At 43.6% G+C, this 23,481-nt stretch overlaps 1 protein-coding gene and 1 long non-coding RNA gene across 3 annotated transcripts in view; one reads left to right on the plus strand and one right to left on the minus strand.

Annotated features, from left to right (window-relative positions):
* The window catches only part of LOC117439265 (chemokine-like protein TAFA-2), a 145,516-nt gene that overhangs the window by 116,449 nt on the left and 5,586 nt on the right, over positions 1–23,481 (plus strand). Inside the window, exons 3-6 of one of the 2 annotated variants that reach the window (XM_034075121.1) lie at positions 1,656–1,811; positions 8,043–8,167; positions 13,089–13,190; positions 13,820–14,590. In XM_034075121.1, coding sequence (XP_033931012.1) covers positions 1,656–1,811; positions 8,043–8,167; positions 13,089–13,172 — 365 coding nt within the window. In that variant the 3' untranslated portion in view covers positions 13,173–13,190; positions 13,820–14,590. Of the gene's footprint in view, positions 1–1,655; positions 1,812–8,042; positions 8,168–13,088; positions 13,191–13,819; positions 14,591–21,011; positions 21,069–23,481 lie in introns of those variants that run through there. The other variant, XM_034075123.2, reaches the window with a different exon arrangement.
* On the minus strand, positions 7,800–9,588 carry LOC117439267 (uncharacterized). Its single transcript, XR_004551139.2, has 2 exons — positions 9,128–9,588; positions 7,800–8,138 (listed from the first exon to the last, which is right to left on the minus strand). It is a non-coding gene; the product is annotated as an uncharacterized lncRNA (long non-coding RNA).

The following is a 23,481-nucleotide window of genomic DNA, read 5'->3' on the forward strand; positions in this document are numbered from 1 at the left end:
ATATACACCTGAACATCAGCAGAATAGGGCCCCTTTAATTTATTGAAAGTGCCGTGTTGCCTGATTTCTTAATTGAAAAGGTTGCAGTAGGTGATTCTCAGGGATATAGTGAAGCTCACCGGTTGCAGAACATCTTTGTGAGGTTTTCTCAGCCTCAGCAGAGCGGCTGACTGTTGTCTCAGTATTGATGTTTCAGCAGCTGGAAAGCACTGCTGTCCACCAATGTAACACGCTGAAGTAAGAACATAATTAACTGGTTTAGCTGAGCGGCGGTCCGCAAAAGTACACAGTCTGGACCAGTTTCACACAATAATTTCACATTTACTGTTTGCTGCAGCAGTGAGCCTCTCAGCAGAAGGACACTTCAAGAAAAATGTCACATGCAATTAAAAGTGAAAGGAGTAGCTCAGGCTGTAAATAATTCAGACAATGGAGCGTGATCTGGAAATGGGCTCCAAATACTGCAGCGCTGCACTTTCCCCTTCACATACCTTGATATTTTAAAGGCTGTTGTGGGAAACTAGAACGGTATCAGTTCCAATCATTACCATATCATACGTCATACTTTATTATTTATTCAAAGGTATCTTTGCATTCATCAAATGTGAGCAAAACTGAGCATGGTGAAAATACAGTTCTTAATGATGTGGGTAAAGCCATATCAGTTCTTGAATTTTGACTTATACTTTTAGAGAGGAGATTTCTGAGGGGCTCCCAACAGACACTACTCCCCCTTTGAAAACTGTTTTATTATGTCTTCTGTGAGAAAGTGTGTCCATTAAAAAAAACAGCCGTGATGAACTGATGTCATCAGTCATAGTATAGATGGGATACACAGGCGTATGAATGCAACTAGCATTCAACCTCAAAAATAAAATAAACATTGTTTTTTCATGGAGTTTGAGCCATTTTGCTTCCATAACATGTGCTTTTAAATAGTGTACAGAAAATAGCTACATTTGTATATTTTTGTATGTATATTCTCTTAAAAGTAAGCATTAAATAATGCATGATTTGCCTATTGAAACATAATTATTCAAAAAACTAGACTGAAAGTACTCAACTTGAGGAGTTTCACTGTGTTATCCAATATTAGTTTGACACTGTTCACCTGTAGTCAAATCTCAACTTCAGTAGCACTAATGTCAAACATGCAAATGTATTTCTATCTATATTCTAACGTTTGTTTACTGAGAAGTTTCTCCATATATCCTTCATAGCCTGATTTATGGAACATGTTATTCCTAAAAGATAACTTATATATTTGTTCTCATTTATGGCATGTTCATACTAGACATATCCAATATTCCTTCTAGAATATTCCTTCTAGAGAAATATTTTACTGTCACATTTTAACAAACTGTTCTGTTCAGAAATATATTCAAATTAAGATAATGCCAAATTGTCCTCATTTGAAACACCTTTCAGAAGACACAGAAAGCTGAGTGCTGTGATAAAGAGTTCCTTTTAAAGGGAAGTGTAGTGTGTCTCCCTGGTCATCTGTGCATTATTGAGACAGAGGAGCAGATGCAGGGCAGACAATGGAGACCCCAGTGAGGGTCTTCTGGGACTCAGTCCAGAACCACCAGTGTGTCTGTGTAAATGAAGATAATAACCACTGAATGCTCCCTGACTTCTCCTCTGTGTTCCTCCAGCAGCGCACCAGGTCCGGACCGGCACCTGCGAGGTGGTGGCGCTGCATCGCTGCTGCAACAAGAACAAGATCGAGGAGCGCTCCCAAACTGTGAAGTGCTCCTGCTTCCCCGGGCAGGTGGCCGGGACCACCCGAGCAGCCCCCTCCTGTGTCGACGGTACGCTGCAGAGCAATGCATCATGGGCCGTGATCAGGTTCTAACCAGTCATCAGGATACACTTCTGTCAGGGTTTAGAGCAGAGCAGGGTGGACCCTAATGCAGACTGACTAAAGTTCAACCGGAAATACCTTTAATCAGTAGAGCAGGACAAGGCAAGGCCAAACTAAAGTAACAAAACCCTCCACAGGATCATCCAGAACAATTCCTCAAACAGGGTCTGACAACAGCTAACAGAGAACCAGAACTCAAACACATGCAGGACTAATCACAAGGACAAGACACAGCTGGGGAGGGGGGACAACACATGGTGAACAGAATCAGTAATCCACAGGAGGGAAACACAGAGACAGGAAGTAACAACAGACATAACACGGGGGGGGGAATAGACAGACTGGACACCTTTACTGGGATCATCCATAGGTGTTTTAGCAATAAGTAGATTATCATTACAGTGTATTAAAGGACATTTACATGCCTTCAGTCATGAAGCAGAATGTTCTGTAGACACATTTCAGTTATTATCTCCAGTGCAGAGCATGTGTGTGTCCCAGACAAAAGGTCATGCTCCAGGACACTGTCGTCACATTTCATGGGATAGTTTTTTCAAAAACAATAGTCACCAAGCAAATATTCATATGAATCACATTTCATAATTCAAGCCCAGCATTAAGGTGAGCAATTATCCCAAACAAGTGTTAAACTTTCAGTCCAGATTTCTAATGTTCTTTGCTTGAATTGGATAAAAGCAGTCAACCATGTTAAGCTGATACACTAAATGGATTTCCGCTCTTATAAACAATAATACAACAAACACGACACATTTTGAGATGAGCAAGGTCTGTTAGAACTTCAGCTAGGGCGGGGCCATCTTCAGTATTCTGATACAGTCAATCACAGGGGATGTTGGTTCAACCACAAAGTGAGCGGCCACAGGACAGACAAAGAGCGAGGAAGGCCACCAATGTATTGCTCCTAGATGAACAAAATAGCTTCAGAGGTTTTAATCCAAGTGGAACAGTCCAATTTGAATAAACTGCCAGCCTACCCACATGACAAACTCCAGTACTGAAAAGTGGCAATGCAGAAGTTCCTATGCTTAAATTATTTCTTGTAGCTCCTCTGTCCAATATAGACATCTATGAAGAAACAACCATACTTCTCAACCTTGTAAAGATGAGTTAATGGTCTTCTTTAATATGGATCAGAATCAGAAATCCTTTATTTGTCCCACAGAGGCGAAAGGTCTATTTTGTAAATGACTATCCAATTTAGAGTAAAATAGGTGATACAGCTGTGCATGCCCCCGGGCAGTGGTTCCCAACCTGGGGGCGCGCCAAAGATCGCAGGGGGTGCGCCAGGCCTCAGATGATTTGAGGCCGAATATCATATTAAGACTTTTTTATTATTCTCTGTGCTCTACATTACAATAACGTATAACAAATAATTGATTAATTAATTTGAATAAAAATTCAAGTTAGTATCTATTAGAGGCATAAAAAGACAGAAATGTATAATTATTTATTTAATAAAAATGTTTCTTCTGCCCGTAAAGTTTCCAAACCGGGCTTTTCTGGATAAGCACATTTTTAAAACATAGTCATTGTCCATGCCGGTTTCAGTTGGATTATTCGTCATCACAGTTGCTCCGATCAGATCGGTCTCCTCCATTTTGTAGATTATTTACGACTTTTGAATCCACATAAACACATCGGCAAAATCCAGCTTACTTTGAGCGTGTGTTTTAAACAGTTTAATCCCTTTGTGAATTGTTTCCACTTGCGCCGTCCTTTAATTTCTTCATACAGCGGGAATCCAGATGAATTAATCCTGAGTCCAATAACCATCAAAGTCGCTCCAATAGTGCTCGTTAATTACGCTTTCATCCTCCTTTAACAAAATACTTCACATTCATCCAGTTTGTGACAGTAGTTGTAGCTTTTTTGAGACTTTTAAACTTTAATTACCGCTGTTACTTTTGAAGGTACAAATGTACACACTTTTTCAGATTTGATAAATGTTTTTCCAATTTTCTGTTTTATACAATTGGCTACCAACAGTGCCGAAACATGCACGTGTTTATGTGCACACCGTGAAATATGAGCGAAGAGAAGAAATGCGGATAGCTGGGGAAATGACATCAGTCTCAAGTATGTGTTTCGGGGGGGGGGGCTGTCTCCCACATAATGGCAGTAATTCTTTAGTACATTTTTTCAAAGTCAAGCTTGTAGTTGATCAGTCTTCTCTTTAAGGTTCCTTATATATAACTTTGAAGACTGTACAGGACAGTTGTTGGTAGATAGTATGAGCTGCTGCAATAATGTCATAGTAATAACAGTAGTGGGGTGGTCTATCTTTTTTATTCTGTGAAATGGTTAGGGGTCTTAATTTGACGTTTCATCATGTGACAACATTTTATTGATTCTTTGGACAACAAAACAACATTTTCTGATATGACAAGTCTGCAATGATTTTTATTCAATTAAATGCAGGGTCTTTAAAACAACCATATTATAATTTTCCCATTCAACAGTCAGTTACATTCACATCAACTCGCAAAGAGCAACTCAAATATGATTGGGTCAATCTGATTACGTGGGTTTTTCCATATAACAATAAATAAGAAAATAAAAACAACTAAAACAAATATACCCCCTGCAGTTCATTATAAATTGCCACATTTGTTTAATATCTGTTTGAATGTTTAGGAAGGTGGTGGAAATGGTGGACACGTAAATGGGGAATTTGAAAATAAAGGGGTTTCTTAAGTGTATCTTTAGTTGTTGGTAGCAGCAGTGCTTCCATTTGATTCAGATCCGATCAGAATACCTTTATTAGTCCCACGGAGGGGAGATGTGCGTAGTTACAGCAGGAACAAGAGCCACAGACAGCTTAATGTTACATATGTTAAATATGTGACATGCATTAAAAAAAAGTACTAAGTTATGATATAATACAAAATATAATAAAAAAATTAAAAGTTACATCATTTAAAAAAATACACATAAATCAATCAATGTTTATTTATATAGCCCAATATCACAAATGTTACATTTGTCTCAGTGGACTTCACAGTTGGACACATCCTGTAACAGTTCTTAGGATTTAGCAGCCATGGTATATATTACAGTTATTAATGGCATCTATATATATATTACACATCTAGCACATATTGCACATAGGTGGTTGGTTACACAAGTTACACAATTTATAAAATACACACCTTGTAACAGTTCTAAGGATTTAGCAGCCATGTATAAATTACACAGTTATTAACGGCGTTTGTATATTGCACATATTGCACATAGTTTGTTGGTATTTAGCAGCAAGGGGTGTTATAGTCTGTGTTGTGGTGTGTGGGGGGTCAACTAGGGGCTGTGCTGGTTGTATAGTCTGACCGCTGCAGGAAGGAAGGACCTGCGGTATCTCTCCGTGTGACAGGTGGGGTGCAGCAGCCTATCGCTGAAGGAGCTGCAGTGAGAACAGGGTGTCCTGGAGGGGGTGGGACACATTGTCCAGCAGGGAGGACAGCTTGGCTGCCATTCTCCTGTCTCCCACCACCTCCACAGTGTCCAGAGGACTCCCAGGACAGAGCTGGCCTTCCATTGGTCATTATTATCCTGTCTAATCCAATGAAATTAGACCAGCGTAATGCTGTTATATCAGAATGAACGCTCCCAGTGAATAGTGCCTGCTGCAGGGCCTCACCATCCTATAATCACCTTTGAACGGTATGTAGCGCCCGCTGCCTGTTAATGGCCCCCAGAGATTCTGAGCATGCTAATGAGGGAGCCCGGACTCTGCTCAAGTTCCTGCTTCTCTTTCGTCTGAGAAGCCTGATTTCAGGCTAAACTCCGGACCCAATCGTGTTTGACCTATTCCTTGACATTTTAGTATTGACATTTTCTGCAAATTAGCGCTGTGAGCCACTGGCCTCGGTTTAAAGCTCGATGGATGATCTCAGAAGAAAATGTTCAGCACTTAACCTTTTAATTATTCTTTCTTCTACAACCAGGGATTACCTTTAGCCGCACGCTGTGTGAGACAAAGTCCTCTTAAAGGAAGACAAATGGACCTCCAGACAGCTGCACTTCAATGGATTTGAATGTGTAATTTAGAAAGGTACAGCAGAAGATAATACCTTTTGACTTAAACACATTTAGTTGTTTATGGTGACTTTGGAAAAAGCGATAAAAGTAAAGAAATCTTTAAAAGATTATTGTATGACTAAACTACAAATGTCCATACGTGTTTGTAGTTGAAGTAGTTTACAGGTAGTGGATGGATTTGTGATGTAGTATCTGACAAATAAACACTATGAAGAGAAGGATATTATTTATTTACAAGTGTGCAAGGAATGGCATATTGAATTAAATATAAATGTAGATTTAACAGTGTGAAGAAAAGAAAAGATCCTGAAGATTATAAAATAGTAAATACCAATTTCCTTAGATGTGTGTGGTATTACCATGCACTTACTTAGTAGGCCTGGTTGGCTTTTTTAAAGACTGTAAATGTATATTGTATAGAGAGAAGAAAATCCATCCAAATCCATATTTAACAAAATGTTTAGTTTGAACAACAATGTAAGTGTAAAAAGGTTAATGTGATATTTATTATTCAGTTTAAATGTGATATGCCACAGTAATTATGGTCTGTCACTAATAACTGCCCCCTGGCTGCCTAACTGCCCCTGGCGGCCTGACTTACCCAACGGTCATGTGGCGGAAACTATGAAGAGATTGTGATTCGATTAACTAATAAAGATGCACATAAATTGAAAGATGTGTGTGGGAGAGAAACTCCCTCTGGAGGGAACACAGGGATGTGATCTTTGCAGACCATGTACATGCACTAACACCTATAGAACACACGACAGGAGGGGGAACACCACACACAGCATAACAGGCAAGAGAACTCTATCTTCTGTACTGTTTTTCAGTGCTCCGATGTGATACTAATGCTTTCAAATGATTGCAATTAAGCAATGCTAGCTTTGATATAAGATGCAAACACACTACTGATCGTAAACAAGCATAGCTCAAGGTTAAAAGCAACCCGTTGTTTCTAACAGCGACAATAAAGAAAATGAAAACAGATCTATTTTCTGCTCCCAGATGTTGTCAGTTTGACAACGGCCCTCGTGTTTTTACAGCATCATTAACTGTTAAATGAAACGTATCCCATGCAGTTAATGTATGTTTGCTTATCAATACTCCCGTACAATGTTATGAGAAACCTTTGTGGCTTTTAAATAGCTGTTGTTATAAAACCACCACCTGCTTGCAGTTGACCTGATGCTCACTGCTGCTATAACCTCATGTCATAAAGTATCCATTCTGAGGCGATCACTGTGCGAGGCTCAGGTGCTCTGTGTGGATTATGATAGCAGTCCTCTTCATTAGCAGAGAACACTAATGCTGCTAGAGTGGCATGTGCAGTGGAGATAATGACCTCTGTACTATGGCAAATTGAAATGGTGCCTGGTACAATGGAGTAGCAGAAGCCTAATGCACTCGTTATGGAGGCAGCTTCCCCTCGGTTCTTTTTCACCCGGTGAACACGTAGATATGTTTGACAAGGATCTCACTGAAGTGTTCGAATACTCAAAATAGATTTACCAAGTGTTGCCAGTCACAAAGCAAACCTTACATCATTTACCTGACAGCTGTCAGAATGTGACGTGTTGAGAAACAGCTATTTGAGGGTTGCTTTATCTCAGGCGGTTGATGCATGGAGCATGCTTCATTCAGACTCTGGGTTTCAATAAAGTTGCAGCAAATCAGTTAGGGAAAAAAGTCATCTTCATTAAAAAAATAAATAGAATAACAATAACACCTGTATTCCTGTAGCAAACATCTAGGGGTAGAACTCTATAGTTTGCACAGTAATTCTGCAATAACTGCAACCACCTCCGTGATGTCACGCTAGCTTACTCTTTCATAAAGGTGTCTGGTCTGCATGTTTGTGTAATTTAGAACTATAGGACATGTTTTATATTATTTATTATTACATAATTAACATATTATTTGTTACAGCCGTCAGCACTTTTATATAACACTTGTTGATCCAGATGAAACATCATTTTGGTTTTGCTCATTTGTAAATGTTGGGGTTGACTTGCCCTATGAATAGATTCCCATAAAGTTGATCAGGGTCTTTGAAAGGGAGCGGGCAAGCCACCTGAATAAAGAGGTTCTGAATATGTTCCCTTTGGCGTATACCCCCCAGCCTCGATAGTGGAGCAGAAGTGGTGGTGTCAGATGCATCCATGCCTTGACGGGGAGGAATGCAAAGTCCTTCCTGATCTGAAGGGCTGGAGCTGTGCTACAGGGAACAAGATCAAAACCACCAAGGTAAGTTTAATTAACAAACACTTTCATCTAACAATCTGTTGCAGAAAAAATCTGTTGCAGAAAAAAAGTAGATATAGCCACTGTGACTTTTATAGAATACTGTTATAAACTTAGCATTCAGTTTGGAGTTGCCATCGTATGTGTATTTTGGCCAGATGGGGCCAGGGACTATTAGCATAGTAAATGCTAAGTCACTAGCTAACGCAGGCTTGGTTTGCAAACTGGGATGTTAATCTAAAAACAAGCTCAAATCAAGATGTACTTACCGTAAAAGTGTAAGAGTATCTTTAGTATACAAATCAGTGGCGGCTGGTGGAACATATTTTTGGTGGGGCTATTGATAGAGTGAGTAAAACATTTTTTTTTGGGAGAAATGACCCCTTAAATTAGGACTTCTGGTGATGTAATGGCGCGTTTCCAGTGCAGCGCGGAGCTCGCTTTAATGCTGCGTTCAGACCGGACGCGATGCGAATATTCGCTTCGCTCTAAACGCTCCTATCGCATCGCTCTAGTCGCTGGAGTTTCACCGCAGCTGTCAGCTGTGTTTACTCGCATCATTCAAACAAGACGCGCTGGCTCGGGAGCTACAGCAACATGAACATATTTTACCGTGATTACATTTTAATACACGTTTCTAAATGATGCCGACGTAACAACATACTGATACCGGTTAGTAAAAACCATGAATTAATGCTTTGACAAGTCTGCAGACAGACGGCAGGCGAAAAACCTTTTAGAATGCTTGTTCCCTGAATGGAGCTTGGCTAAGCTAACGCTATATATGCTCCGACCGTACACACTCACAACAACGGCCTCCAGACATAAATAAACCAGCGACTGTATTCTCCATGACACAGACAGTCTGTGGTTTGTACTTGTTTAACTTTTGTCTAGTTTCTGAACAGATCGTATCTGTCCCCCGGCTGTTTGCAAGCATGTGAAACAAAAGACAGCATTTACCTGTTTGCATCCAGCTAGCCATGTGAGAAGCCTTGTTGATAAGTGTTGTCTTTTTCACGAGCTTGCTGTATATACAAATCGGGTTGGTCCGGTCCAAGGTCTTTAAGTATCAATTTATCTCCCAAACTTCTCCTTTCAAAAGGATTGGAGAGTAGCTCTTGGGCGGATCCGGCGACTCCACCTGCACACCATTCTCATCCAAATACTGCGTCACCTTGGTCACTCACGAGTCTAAAAAACAACTCCTCACGTCAACGCACGTAAGCAACACGGGCGCCAACCTGAGCTTGGCTGAAATTATGTTTCGGCGGCACAGTTTACTATTGAGACTTTTGCAACCTGCTGGTTGCTGCTGTTTCGCTCGGGGGCTCTGCCCCGTAATGATAAACTAATGCCATGGGCAAGGCCAGGCAGGAAACAGGTGACTTATCAGTAACTTTAGACATCGTAACACAATTTTAAACGAGATTGTATTGTAGATTATACATTTTTGTGATACTAATTGTATGATATTTACCTTGTTCATTAAAAATTTAAATATATATTTTTTTTAAATATTTTTTTTTTAAATATATATTTTTTTATTTAATATTTTTATTTTTATTTTGTATCTGGCAAGAGGTGGGGCGGCGCCCCTAGCGCCCCTATGGGCCGGCCGCCACTGATACAAATGCTGAAAAACGCCATACTAGATATGTCATGATCAGTATCGGGGTAATGCTGCCGTTTCCACGGTGGAATCTCCATCTTTCAGAAACATATTGAGCAAGATACAGGTAACGCAGGGGCAGCCTCCATCCAACAGGAACACCTTTGAAGCTACCTGGACCACAGTTCTGATGGAATCGGAGCTGGTCTGTGTTCAGTACTGTCCTGATTAGATTAAGGATTGGTTCTATTTTGTCCCTACTGACCACCAGAGGCAGTGCTTTAGCACTGGATACGTCCATCGCGCGCATGCACCGTACGAGTACCAATAACAACAAAGTCACCTGTGACCCACGTGACACCGGCTATATCAGCCAGTGTCATCAGAGGATCTGTTCCTTTTCATCTTCGCGAGAGTACCGTGGCTACAATATTGTAGCCTACAGCGTTCAGTTGGAACGTTTGATTTAAGGATTTCCCTGCATCCAGCTGGCTGCGTGTAACTTCGCGACTGATCCAGTCGGAGCCGCGGGGTTACCCGTCCTCCAGGAGCTGTTATGTGGCCAGCTGCGCAGAAAACTTCAACGGACAGGTTGGTGTCGGCTTGGTCGGTGACGGCAGCGTTTCTGCCCCCTCTCCCAGGAGTTGCCCTTGTTGCGCTCTCTGTACTTTTCTGATAGCGCGGCGTTGCGCCAAGCTATCATTAGCATCTTGAGTTCCAGCTTTTGTTGTGTCCTCTTGTTTAGCTAGTTAGCAGTAGCGCGGCTTGGCCTAACCGTGTCCTGCCCGGTCAGCCACTTTGGCTGACGCTTGAGGTAAGCACCGGATTACTCGTGCTGTTTTTTCTTTAGAAGCCAGTTTCTTTAGCTTGTGTTTCGCTATTTTACTCAACCAGTGAAGGCAGTGTTTTCACCCCCGCTCCTGGTAAGAGTGTTTCTTGACTGTAATTAGCAGCCGGCTGGCTAGCTGCCCTGTCAAACTTCCTTATTTGGTAGCTCTGTGCTTTGTTTACTCAGCTAGGTGAAGGCAGTGCTCTCGCTCACCGCTCCCTCTGCTGGTAGCTCCGTGCTTCGTTTACTCAGCTAGGTGAAGGCAGTGCTCTCGCTCCCCGCTCCATCTGCTGGTAGCTCTGTGCTTCGTTTACTCAGCTAGGTGAAGGCAGTGCTCTCGCTCACCGCTCCCTCTGCTGGTAGCTCCGTGCTTCGTTTACTCAGCTAGGTGAAGGCAGTGCTCTCGCTCCCCGCTCCATCTGCTGGTAGCTCCGTGCTTCGTTTACTCAGTTAGGTGAAGGCAGTGCTCTCGCTCCCCGCTCCATCTGCTGGTAGCTCTGTGCTTCGTTTACTCAGCTAGGTGAAGGCAGTGCTCTCGCTCCCCGCTCCCTCTGCTAGTAACGCGGGTGTAGGACATTACACCCCTCTCGTGTTTGGCGAGTAGGAGCAGGGCTCTACTCCTTCCGTTCAGCAGGTAACTGGTGAAGGCTGTGTTCTCGCACCCCGCTCCCGGTTACGCTGCATCTGGCTACCTACATGATGGCTCATCCATGTAGCGCTCTCTCGAGCCCGAGGATGGCCACGACTGCTGCCCCTCTTCCCTTGGTCTCGAGCATTTGAGGGAGGGTCTCACACAGGACGCCTGCATGAACTTTAGCTGCATGCCTTGGGCACTCAGAGTCGCAGAGGTGGAGCGTCTGGCAGCAACCAACAGACACCTCTCCTTGTCGCATCTTCCCCCAGCTCAGTTTGGCCGTTCCCGGCGACCCGAGGGAGCGATGGCTACAGGTTCGCCCCCCAACAGGAGGACTAGAAACAGGCTGTCCTCTAAGGTGGATCGGTTAGCTGCCGACATCGACACGATGAAGTCGCCTTCATCGCCTCCCTGATTCTGGCTCCTGATGAGGCTCTAACCTCTTAAGCCCGGCCCCCCCCCCCCGATACCAGGGGGGAAAAACGCGTCACTGCAGGAGATAGCATCTTGGGGCTTCTTAATATTTAAAAACCTATAAATGTCTTATACTCACATAACGGGAAAAAACTCAGCAACCTGACGATATGAGCCATTTTTACCGAAACAAAACACAAGTCTCACAAGAAGCGTTAGCATTAGCCCTTACGGAGCGTCCACACTACAGCTTCAAAAATAGCTTGGAGCTGGGCGTGTCTGGAGCTTGGGGATTTTATTCAAGCAACACGGCCAACAACCAATCACATGAATCTCCCGCCCCCGACATACAGAGCAAAAAACCCTGGGGATTGTATGGGAGCAATATATATATAAACTCCCCAAACAGGCGAAAACCTACCAGTTTCACCCACTGTCTCTGCCACCTCCCTCCATGCCTGGTTCCTCCGGTTTGTATCCCGGTAGGTGAAGAGGGTCTGGTCATACAAAACCGGGGTGATTTGCTACGGCGATAGTTAGTTTCTCCTCCGACTTTTTTTGAAATATAGAAATGAACGGCGGGATATCTCTCCCAGCTTGGACGCGGTTTGATTGGCTACGGCTTCAGCTGTCAGATTTTGGGAAACGGGATTTGATTGGCTGGCGCTGGCTACTCCGGCGTCTCAGGCGACAGAAGTTGAACATTCAACTTCTGTCGCCTGAGACGCCTGAGACGGACCGCTCTGCTACCCACAATTCAGTTCGGCGAAAAAGCGCGGCTACGTGACGTCACCCCATTGAAAGTGAATGGGCAGATTGGAGCTTTCGACGCTGTCGACGCTGTAGTGTAGACGGGCCGTTAGTGAAAACTGGCTGAGGCAACTTCCGGTGCTAACTAGCAAAAACGATCTTTAAAACTAAATATGTTCTGCACTACATATCATCTGAAAGCTGATACTCCACAGATTATGTTGATATATGTATCATCACTGTAGGACACAAACTCACTGAGCTAGCAGCCAGAACAGAGCAAGAAAACAACAACAGTGTTCTAAATCATAACAATAATTATGTCTTACCGTTGCTGTGTTGTGATCAAAAGTCGTGTTCAAGGGAATACAAACGCTGCTCAAGGTTAATCCAATGTCTCTTAGTCACTTTAGAATTGTTGCTGATATTCCATCATTACATTAATGGCCGCAGAGTAGGTATAAAGTTTTGCAGTCCGGGGCTCCGGCTGTCTCACGTGCTGTTTACGCAAGCCTCTCTCCTTGACGTAAGTGTTTACCGGCGTTTACTAACGCCCCCTCGATTCTATTGGCTCTAAAGTTTCCAAAAATGTGTCAATCACCCAAATCGACCAATGGGTTCCAGAGATAGGATCCTGCGTAGTATGAATAATGCCAGCAGCGGCTGCTTTGTGCACATGACGCAGCACTGCCAGCCGCACAACCAGCACAGCACAGCAGCAACGAACACAGCGAACAGAGAACACAGAGACAACAGCAGGCAACCCTGATTATGAACTTCAGGAAAGGTATGTACTCTCTCTGTTTGTATCTATTAGCTGTCTATTTGGTGTAATCTATAGTAATTCCACACTCGCAAAATACAAAATGGACGCCGCTTTGTTGTTGTAGCGTGTTAACAACATCATGTTGGTGAACGTATAAATAGATTAATTGTATTTCGTGACTATAACACGGCAGTATATAAATAAAGCTGTATTATATATCAACCCAGTATATATATATATTGTTATTCCACACACGCCAAATGGATGCTGTTTTGTAGTTCTACAGACATTGACTATTAGCAGTTTATAAATAAAGCTGTATTGTATATCAGTCTATATATATATATATATATATATATCTATATATATATATCTATATATATATATATATACTATAGCGTGTGTGAAATAACAGTATACATATATACACTATAGCGTGTGTGAAATAACGGTACACATATATATATATATATATGTGTATACTGTTATTTCACACATGCTATAGTGTATATATATATATATATATATATGTATACTGTTATTTCACACACGCTAAATGGAGGAATTATTTCTGATTTGAGTTACATTTTTGAAAGAATAAGCCAGTGAAGTAATCAAAGTAATTGTTTTTTCCACATTTGTTTTCACAGTGATCAAGACGAGTATCAAATGGCTTCTGGATCACAGCCATCAACATCTGCCTCATCCGAGCTACAACGTGCATCAGATCAGCATACAGTTGCCCCAGAGCCATCAACATCCAAGCTACGCCGCCGGACGTCTGCACCAGTAATAACTCAGCCTCCCTCTGCATCTTCTGATTCAGTGGACAGAAGTGAAACGGGCTGGTGTGTGGCAGACTAAGATTGTTACCGTTCCTGACGCTGTGGTGGACTACAACAGAAGCATGGGCTGCGTGGATGTGTCCGATACTTTGATTGGGTACTACAGTGTTCACCACAAAACCATGAAATGGTACAAGACTTGTTTTTACCATTTTCTGGACATTGCAGTGGTGAACAGCTTCCTTCTCCACAAGGAGCTGCACAAGATGAGGGGTGACCCCGGCAGGACGAAGCCACACACCCAGAAGTCCTTCAGGGAGCAGCTTGCTGCAGACATGAGGGGTGAAGTCTCTGCAGCACCACCACCACTCCCCCCATCATCACTCGTATGCATTCCCAAGTATTATGGGGAAGATGCCACCGCGCTCAGGAGGTGCTCTGATGCTGGCAACACAACGGTGAAGACATATATACTGCACTAAGTGCCTGGTGCCTCAATTCAAAAACACTAAACACATTCAGGTTGTGTACATTTTTCTTTTTTGCCAGTGTTTACAAAAAAAATGCTTGTGGTGTTATTTCGGTTTTAGTGTAGTTATTTTTTAAATAAATCTGCTCCTGTTGGAGACAAATGCATCCTATGTTTCCTAATTGTTATTGTGTAAGTAAACCTTCCTAGAAGTGTTAGTCGGGTGATAAACATGTAAGGATTGTGGCAAAGTCCACACACAGACACACACACACCATTTACATTAAAAAAAAATGTAATTTAAAAATATTTTTTCTTTTTATAAAAACACTTGTATTTGGATGGAATGATTACCTATAGTGATAATAAAATTATTTTTACAGTATGGTACCGGAAAAAGGTCAAATGGCACTGATGGTATCCAAATGTGCCAAATGTGTCTAAAAAGGTCACATTTAACTTGTTTTGCCTCAATCTTGATACAGGGTACTTATTATATGTTATACTTTGGATTTCTAAAGCTTTGAGTCTACCATACCATCATCCAAGGGTGGTTTTCACTATAAGTAATGGTTTTTTTTTTTTAGGCGGAGGTAAGAATTTACCTTTTTTTACTATGTTCCATCTGAATTTACTCTGACTGAGAAATATCTATATTGATTCTGACACTTCTACATCCAACTCACAGATGTAACCTTGCTTTGATAAAATAAATTATTCATATAACCCTTTTTAGAAGTTAAGTTATAGTCATTTGTTTTGGGCATAGCATTTTCAAGCCTGAAACCTGAAAAACAGGCTCAGGGCTTAAGAGGCTAACGGCCCGTCCACACAGCGGCGTGCGTTGAAGCTTCCAACGCTTCTGCCCATTCACTTTGAATGGGGTGACGTCACTTTTAGCCGAACTGCATCGTGAGAAGCGCGTTGCTGGCGTGGCTCGCTGCAAAAGTTGAGCAATGTTCAACTTTTGACTCCTCGGCAGAAGCGTCAGCCAATCGAATCATATGCCAGTACAAGCTCTGGCCAATCAAACCGCTGTTTGTGTGTCAGGGGCGGGAGATTCATGTGATTGGTTGTTGGTCGAGTGTCAGACACGCCCGCCGGCAAGCGTCAACGCGCGCCGCTGTGTGGGCGGGCCGTAAGGCCTGATGCCAGGTGCCCTCGGCCTCAGTGCAGGGTCACTGACGAACTGCTCTGTAAGGCCTATGATGCAGCGGGAACTCTTTCTCCCATCTAATGCTGGCCGCCTCCGCCTCTCTGCAGCAGGCTCCGGCTGAGCCTTCTTTGCTGGGCCTCAGTAATGCATCACTGCAGGCCTTTGTTCTAATGACTCGGGAATTGGGACGAGTTATGTCCCTACTGGTGCAGACTCGACGCCAGGTTTTGCTGGCTCAGTCACCACTAACGGAGACATGTAGGAGTGTCCTCCGTGGCATGCCAGTCGAACCAGGGGAGCTGTTTGGAGCAGCTGCCCTGGCGACACTAGAGCGTGCTGCCCAAGCTAAGCAGACCAGGCAGCAGCTCTCGGGTCTACGTAAGGCAAGGCAAGGCAATTTTATTTATATAGCACTTTTCAGCACGTGGCGATTCAAAGTGCTTTACAGATTAAAAGCAAAATAATTTTTTGCTGTGCCTACACCCAGCAGGCCCAGGGGCCCCTCTAGCAGCCACACTCCGCCACTGGCTTACAGTGGTGGTCTGCGGAGGTCCCAGCGGTCCACTCAACTGCCTCCCAATGACTTTCGTGCCCCCGGTTGCCGGCCCTCGAAGCAGCCCCGTGCCCCAGAGCCTTACCGCCGCCCACCAAGGGGCCGGGGTGCTAGGCCCTGAAGTTCCGCTAGGCCCTGGCTGGTTTGTGCGCCGTCCCAGTCCCAAGTGGCCCAGGATACGGCGCGTCTCTTATGGCACGTAGCCCGGTTGGGCCTGTCAGTAAACACCGGGAAGAGCTGCCTGGTCCCCTCCCAACGGGTCATTTACCTGGGGTTGGTCCTAGCTTCGGTCGCCATGAGGGCCTACCTGACACCTCGTCGTGTGGACGACATTTCCCACCTTTTCTCCCCATCTTCAGGCTGGGCAAGAGTGTGCCTTACATTCAGTTCCTCCGGCTCTTGGACAGACTGACGGCTGCCTCAGCCGTTGTGCCCTTAGGCCTGCTGTCACTGCGCCTCATGCAGATGTGGCTGAACAGCCTTCACTTGGACGCCAAGTGGCACAGGCACAGGAAGGTCAGGGTGTCGCACCAGTGCCTTCACTCTCTGTCACGCTGGAGAAACAGGGCCTATCTTCTGATGGGCGTGCCCATTTGCCTCGGAAGAGTCGAGGCACTGCCCCCTCTGGTTCTCCTGGACAGAGGTGACCAGCCCAATGGGGCAGGACGCTCTGGCACACGACTGGCCAGACAGTCTCCTGTACGCGCTGCCGCTGCCACTTGCCCACTCCAATCGGCCCATCCAGCTGGCACGCTTTAACGTCCCACAGGAGAGCCGCACGCCCGAGTTGCTGTGCCCTGTGCGTGCCTGTGAGGGCTACAAGCCTCACAAACGAACACACATCATAAAGTGTCTTACAGCTCACCTTGCAAAAGGCTGAGCTGATGGAAAACACCTGCCTTTATAGATGTGTCAGCTAATTGGACTACGCCATTCCTCTCAAACCCTGAGGGGTGTTTAAAGAGGCCACCCCTTTTTAGAGCCTCTTCCCCCTGCACGCAACAATGGACTGGCCAGTAGTGCTATCAATTCCTGCAGTGTGGAGATGAGGGGGTATGTGAGTTGCTCTTGGACAGAAGAGCACACAGGATGTCACCCATTTTTGTGATGTTTTGTTTAAGCATTAAATGCTAGATTGTGTATGTTTATATCTACACCTTTTTTGTTTAAACCAAATTGATTTTATTACCCATCTAAAGATTGTACATATATTGGGTAAATAAAATCCTTATTTTTGCACCTCAACCTGCATTCCTGATTTTTGCGTACCCTGGTCCTTCATATATGGGTGGTGGGATCAGCAGTAGGAGCAGAAGAGATATTTTTGGAATAATTTTTTTTTTGTACTTGATTCTCTCTGTTTTCCCCAAACATGACGGGGAGAACGAGAGGAAAAGGAGGAACCATTCAAAATTCAAATTCAAAATTCAAATTCAAAAGCTTTTATTGTCATTGTACATATATACAACGAGATTCATGGTTGCTGCTCCAGCGAGTGCTTTAAAAACAGACATATTAAAACACAAATAAAAGGTCTGACAGTTACGACCAGCAAGTAGTGCACACAGCTTCGGATCGTCAAGTAGATGACCAGGATTAATAAATAAATAAATAGATGAATAAAATAGAATTATGATAAAATATATATATATGATAAATATTACAGTATACATAAAAACAGACCAGGATTGTTGCACATGGCCACACGAGGGCAGCAGGCGGAGCCGGAGGAACAGTCTGATTCAGAAGAGGAAGTAGCTGAAGCCGGGGCTGGGTCCGCAAAAATGGGTGAGCCTATGGAGTCCACCATCACTGACCTGGCCAATATTCTACGAGCACATATGGATCAGCAGCAGGCACGAGACGCCCGAATAGCTGTGGAGACTGCACAGCAAGAGCAGCAGTTTAGAGCGTTGTGCCAGCAATTTAATCTGCTTCAGTCAGAGGTGCAGGCCCACACTGGAACCTTAAGGTCTGCAACCTTAAAGCAACTTTCTGGTAAGGCATATATACTTGGGGCTAGTGTGATGGGCTTAGAGGGATTTAACCGTCCTCACCAGACATTATTTGGAGTTCCTCAACGTGACATCTTTTCAGCAGTACATTTAAAAACTCAAGAGCCAAGGCTCCAACAGTTAACCGATTCTGATTATATTGAAAATGTTACTTTTGAGAGAATTGCAGCAGCATGCATATGGCCAACTGACGATTGGGCTTTCAGACTTATTCCATTATTAACGGTTAAAGCCAGAAGTGCATAGCTAGTAATTATGCTAATGTACACATCAATCGTTATGTACTTATATTACGCTGTAACAGGATCTAGTGATATCCAAGCAACAGAGCTTCATCTAGCATGAAATAATGATTGCACTGTATATATATTTATAATAATAAGTAATATTAACTTTATTTAATACAACATTTACGGTACAAGATTTAATCATACAGCCCATGTAGTATGATAATGAATTATAGCAAACATGTGCAATATATCCATTATTACAGCTCCGTGGGGTGGCAGTAAGACGATATGGGTCCGTTCTTATTGTGCATCCATGGGTAAAGATAAACGCAACTCACATTGGTTTCTCAAACAGCATCTCTGTAAACTACGTGTATTGTATTCACTGAATTTCACTCTCTGCCTTTAACGGCTCGTTGTAGCTCCAATAGCTCCAGCCCCCACCCTTCCTGTGAGCACAGTGTGCTCTGATTGGTCGGGACACGTAACATGAACGTGCCAGGCGGCGCAGTCCCGTGGGTTAGATGCGCGTTCATAATGCAGAGGGAAATAACTCTCAGAATAACGTTATTAGCACATTATTACAACTTGAGGAACGAATGTTTTTAATAAGGGCTATACAAGTGTTCATACTGGGTAGTTTATTTAGTTTAAAAAAAATTATCCAACGATTTACAGACCACTCTTTCCCCATGTAAGTCAATGGGAAAAAGTGTTTCCGGGCCTGGCAACCAAACAGAAGTGTAGTACTGCCGTTTGGCCAGCACGAATATTTTCATCTGAGTCCGGCGCACTTCCTGGCGGCTTGGTGTTGCTGCATGTAGCAGCCGCATGTGTAAACTGCCCCGCCCCCTCGCACACAGACGGGCAGCTGGATTTTTTTTTTTTTTAATGAATGACTCCCGATCTAACAGCATTGCCCCCTCGACGTACTGGGCACCTCTGCTCTAGACTATGAGGAAGTAAAAAGAGCTATTCTTAGAAAATATGACATAAATCCAGAAACCTACAGACAAAGGTTTCGCAGTAATGAGGTTGAACCACAGGAGAGCCCGAAATAACTTTATGTCCGTTTAAAAGGTCCTTCACAGTGCCCTAAGAGCGTATGTCGATGCTATGGCCTGTATATGGCAGTCAGAGCAGCTCTTCGTTGCCATGGCGGCACTAGGAAGGGTTGTGCTCTCTCCAAGCAGCGGCTGTCCCACTGGGTTGTTGATACAATCGCACATGCCTATGGGGCCAGTGGCCGCCCCCTGCCATCAGGGATGCCACTCTAAGGAGCGTCTCAACGTCTTGGGCCGCCCTGAGAGGAGTGCCCCTGGAGACCATCTGCGCCACGGCGTCTTGGGCGTCTTGGGCGTCTTCTGGCACATTCTCCAGGTTCTACCGGGTCAATGTCGCCACCCCCCATCCTTTGGGGCGTGGTCCTGTTGCCAAGCTCCGCTGCTTCCAGCTAGGTGAGTATTTGGTTTCTTCATGACATGGTTGGTATAAGTCATCCAGTGCTAAAGCACTGCCTCTGGCGGTCAGTAGGGACGAAATAGAACAATAGTTACGTCTGTAACTACGGTTATGAGTCCCGGATGACCGCCAGAGTTTCCTGTCACTCAGAATTCTCGTGTGCTCGCGAGAAGATTCTGGGAACAGATCCTCTGATGACACTGGCTGATATAGCCGGTGTCACGTGGGTCACAGGTGACTTTGTTGTTATTGGTACATGCGCGCAATGGACATATCCAGTGCTAAAACACCACCTCTGGTGGTCATCCGGGACTCATAGAACCGTAGTTACAGATATAACTATCGTTTCACTTTATATTGTTATTTTTCATTGATTTATGGTGCATCTCAGGTGATGTTTAAGAGTTATCCAAAATGATTGTAACTTATTACTTTCAGAAGTGACTTATTTATTAGTAAAATAAGGCATTTCTTTATTTCAAAAGTAACTAGGATGTGTAATGCATTACTTTTTTTAAGTAACAACCCCACTACTGGTCGTGATAGCGACCTGTACTGAGGTAATATAGAAAGTTGGCGTAGGCTTCTACACCACCTGTTAGCTGCTGGCCTGCCGGACAGGATGGAGGTATTTCTCGTGGCTCCTCTCAGATCTGGAGGCTGCTCACACATCGACTCTTCAAAGTCAACCGGTTGTCGTCTGGCACTGCCTTCACCTAAAAACAGCTAATGTTCGCAGTCGGTGTTGGGACCCCCGGGGGCCTGTAATCAATGGGCTGCCATGTCTCCTTAGCACTTTCAGGCCACTTTGGGCACCCAACCTGGCCAATTACTCACTCCAATTACCTGCTTTTAACGTTGTAACGTGATGCCGTATCCTTCAGTGTGTTATGACGACCCGTAGACTTCTGCCTCACTCCATGTACTTAATTATTTAAACTGCCGCACCACACCTGCCTGGAGCCGGGAGCCTGGAGCCGGGAGCTATTGATCCAGGGACTGGTCGGGACCTCAACATTGGATACCATATATTTATATATATAAATGTTTTCTTGTTTTTTTTAGTGGCCACGTTTCTGAGAAAGGTCCGTCTAATATCTGCAATTGGAATTTCGGTGAAAGTATGAAAATTAAAAATATTTTCTTTTGTTGTCTTCTTTAACGCCGTGGAAGATTTCTGGAGACAACGAGCAGCTGTGGTAACGTCAGATGCTTCACAGCGGAGTCCAGGTAATAAACCTTTTAAATATATATTGATATCTTCATTTGCTGTGGTCGTATCTTCCAAATGAAAAACTCAGAGAGATTCATTAATGTCTCATTATTTCTTCATCGTACAAAAAGAATGGATGCATATCAATTACTGTGTAGTGTCAGATTTTCATTAAAACAGAACAGGCGCATGGTATTATTAACCCGTGTCCCGGTAGTGAGACTACACCACAGATAGTGAGGAGATAGACAGGTGATCCACTAAGACAACAACAACATGTTCGAAGCCTCAGCTTCACCCTCAGATTCCTCTCACACCTTTGAACTCAGCTGGAGGAACACATTTCTAGAAAGCTTTCTGCAGGGGGTCGGGCTTTCTTCTTCACCTCTGCAGAGATTTAGGAATAACAGCCCAACATAAAGATGGAACCTTTAGCTACACTGACCTCTGCTGCGTATCATACATTCATTTACACACACAGGAAAAACAGTGAGGGTTCACAGAGTAAACAAAGCTCTCACTGGACAGGACACAGCAGCAGGGAGAGAGAGGTTGAGGTCGAATTGTCCAATAATCGGCTCCTATCGTCTTTCCCTATCCACTATTGCTTGACCTCTGAGTGAAACGTCACAGGGTTAAAGAATAGTGGATAGGAGAATTCAAAAGGACTTAGAAAAAGACGACCGGGCTTCAAGAGAATATGACTGCACTGACACTATCAGACATATTAATGACACACCAGAGGATGTTCTTAATGTGCGTCTGCTGGGAGGAAACTACAGTTCTCTGTACAGAGGACTACTGGAAGACATATAGAGACTCTGCACCGTGCTCTGATGGTGTTGTTCTATGCTTTATGAACGTGAACAACAGCGATATATTCTTGATTAGGTTGGAAAAGAAACTCGGTCAGTGACAGAGCCCAAGAAACAGCGGCACAGCGACACCAAACATGGAGCAAAGTACGCTGACCTCAGCCACCAAAAGACAAAGAACTAAAAGGCAGTCGCTTCCTCAACAGAATATCTCCCGCTCTGTCAAAACCAGGTATCGCTATGGCAAATTTCGAGATATACATGGATTTATGTTTAAAGTACTGGCGTTACGGTAATTGCAACGTTAAAAACAATAAACCGGCAAATTAATTGCTACGTCGCATTATCTAGATCCTCTGTCTCGAGCCTACCGGGCCTTCTAGAGTACCCTGGAACCGAGGGAAACTCTGAAAGAATACGCCCATTGGCTACAAATCAATATATGATTGGTAGATCAAACTGTCAATCCAAACGTACGCTCTCATTCAGTGTAAGGGCCAGGGCATTCGATCAAGGATATAGAATACCTTGTTAAAGGATATTCTTCCCAGAGACCCAGAAAAATATCTGATTAGTTGCATTTTTTTTCTAACACAAAACCACTGAAATGCGTAGTGCATGGACCGAGAAGCAGTGGCGGTTCTAGACCAATTTGACTGGGGGGGCCACTGGGGGGCCAGTTATTTTCTGAGGGGGGCACAATAAATGCAGGACGAAAAAGAGAACTAGACAGTATGAAGTAATTGCGCATAAGAAAACAATGCAATACAGTTATTGGTATTTGTTTCAGTACACTTATTTATTTCAGATATATCTTTTAGTTATTACTGTTAGCTTCAGCTTAAGTTATAGTACAATTTTTGCACTAACACCATATCATATTTATATAAAAATAAAGGCAATGAACAGTTACATCTCTACTTTACATCTACAATTACACGGATACAATAGTTTAACTCACCTTCAATTATCGTGGTAGTCTCTCGAAACGTAGGTTTCAATCAGTCTTTCTTGGATGCAACAGCCGCTGATGATCCGAGATGAAAAGTGTTTTTCGCGCGCTTCAGCCGGACAGTGAAAGTGAGTGCACCACTCTAATGGGTCCTGAGTGCACCACTCTAATGGATCCGACTAGAATGACGAATAACGTTAGTTCCGCCTATTCCGTCATTCAATAAATCGTGTAATAAATCATACATTTTTCATTTTTTTCACTTTTCATTTTTAGGGGGGCCACAGGGGGTCAGAGGTCAGTGTTAGGGGGGCACTGCCCACCCCCCCTAGAACTGCCCCTGCCGAGAAGGACAAACAAATCAACGTAACACTGTATTATTACAGATCAACACAGATACGATTCTCATTTATTCATTTTATATACATAATTAAATCGATTTTTTGTTTGTTTTATCTGAGTGTTCCAGGGTATTCTCTGAATACCTTGAAGGCCCTGACGGTTCACCACTGAATGTATGTAATATATTACATTTGATATATGGATATTTATTTAGTGTTAAAGTTTCAACCGGCCCTTGGAGGGCAACCATAACACTGATTTGGCCCACAACTAAATTGAGTTTGACACCCCTGATCTAGAGAGCCTGAACAGCTCTTATCA

Source organism: Pseudochaenichthys georgianus, chromosome 23 (assembly GCF_902827115.2).
Source record: "Pseudochaenichthys georgianus chromosome 23, fPseGeo1.2, whole genome shotgun sequence".
Taxonomy (NCBI): domain Eukaryota; kingdom Metazoa; phylum Chordata; class Actinopteri; order Perciformes; family Channichthyidae; genus Pseudochaenichthys; species Pseudochaenichthys georgianus.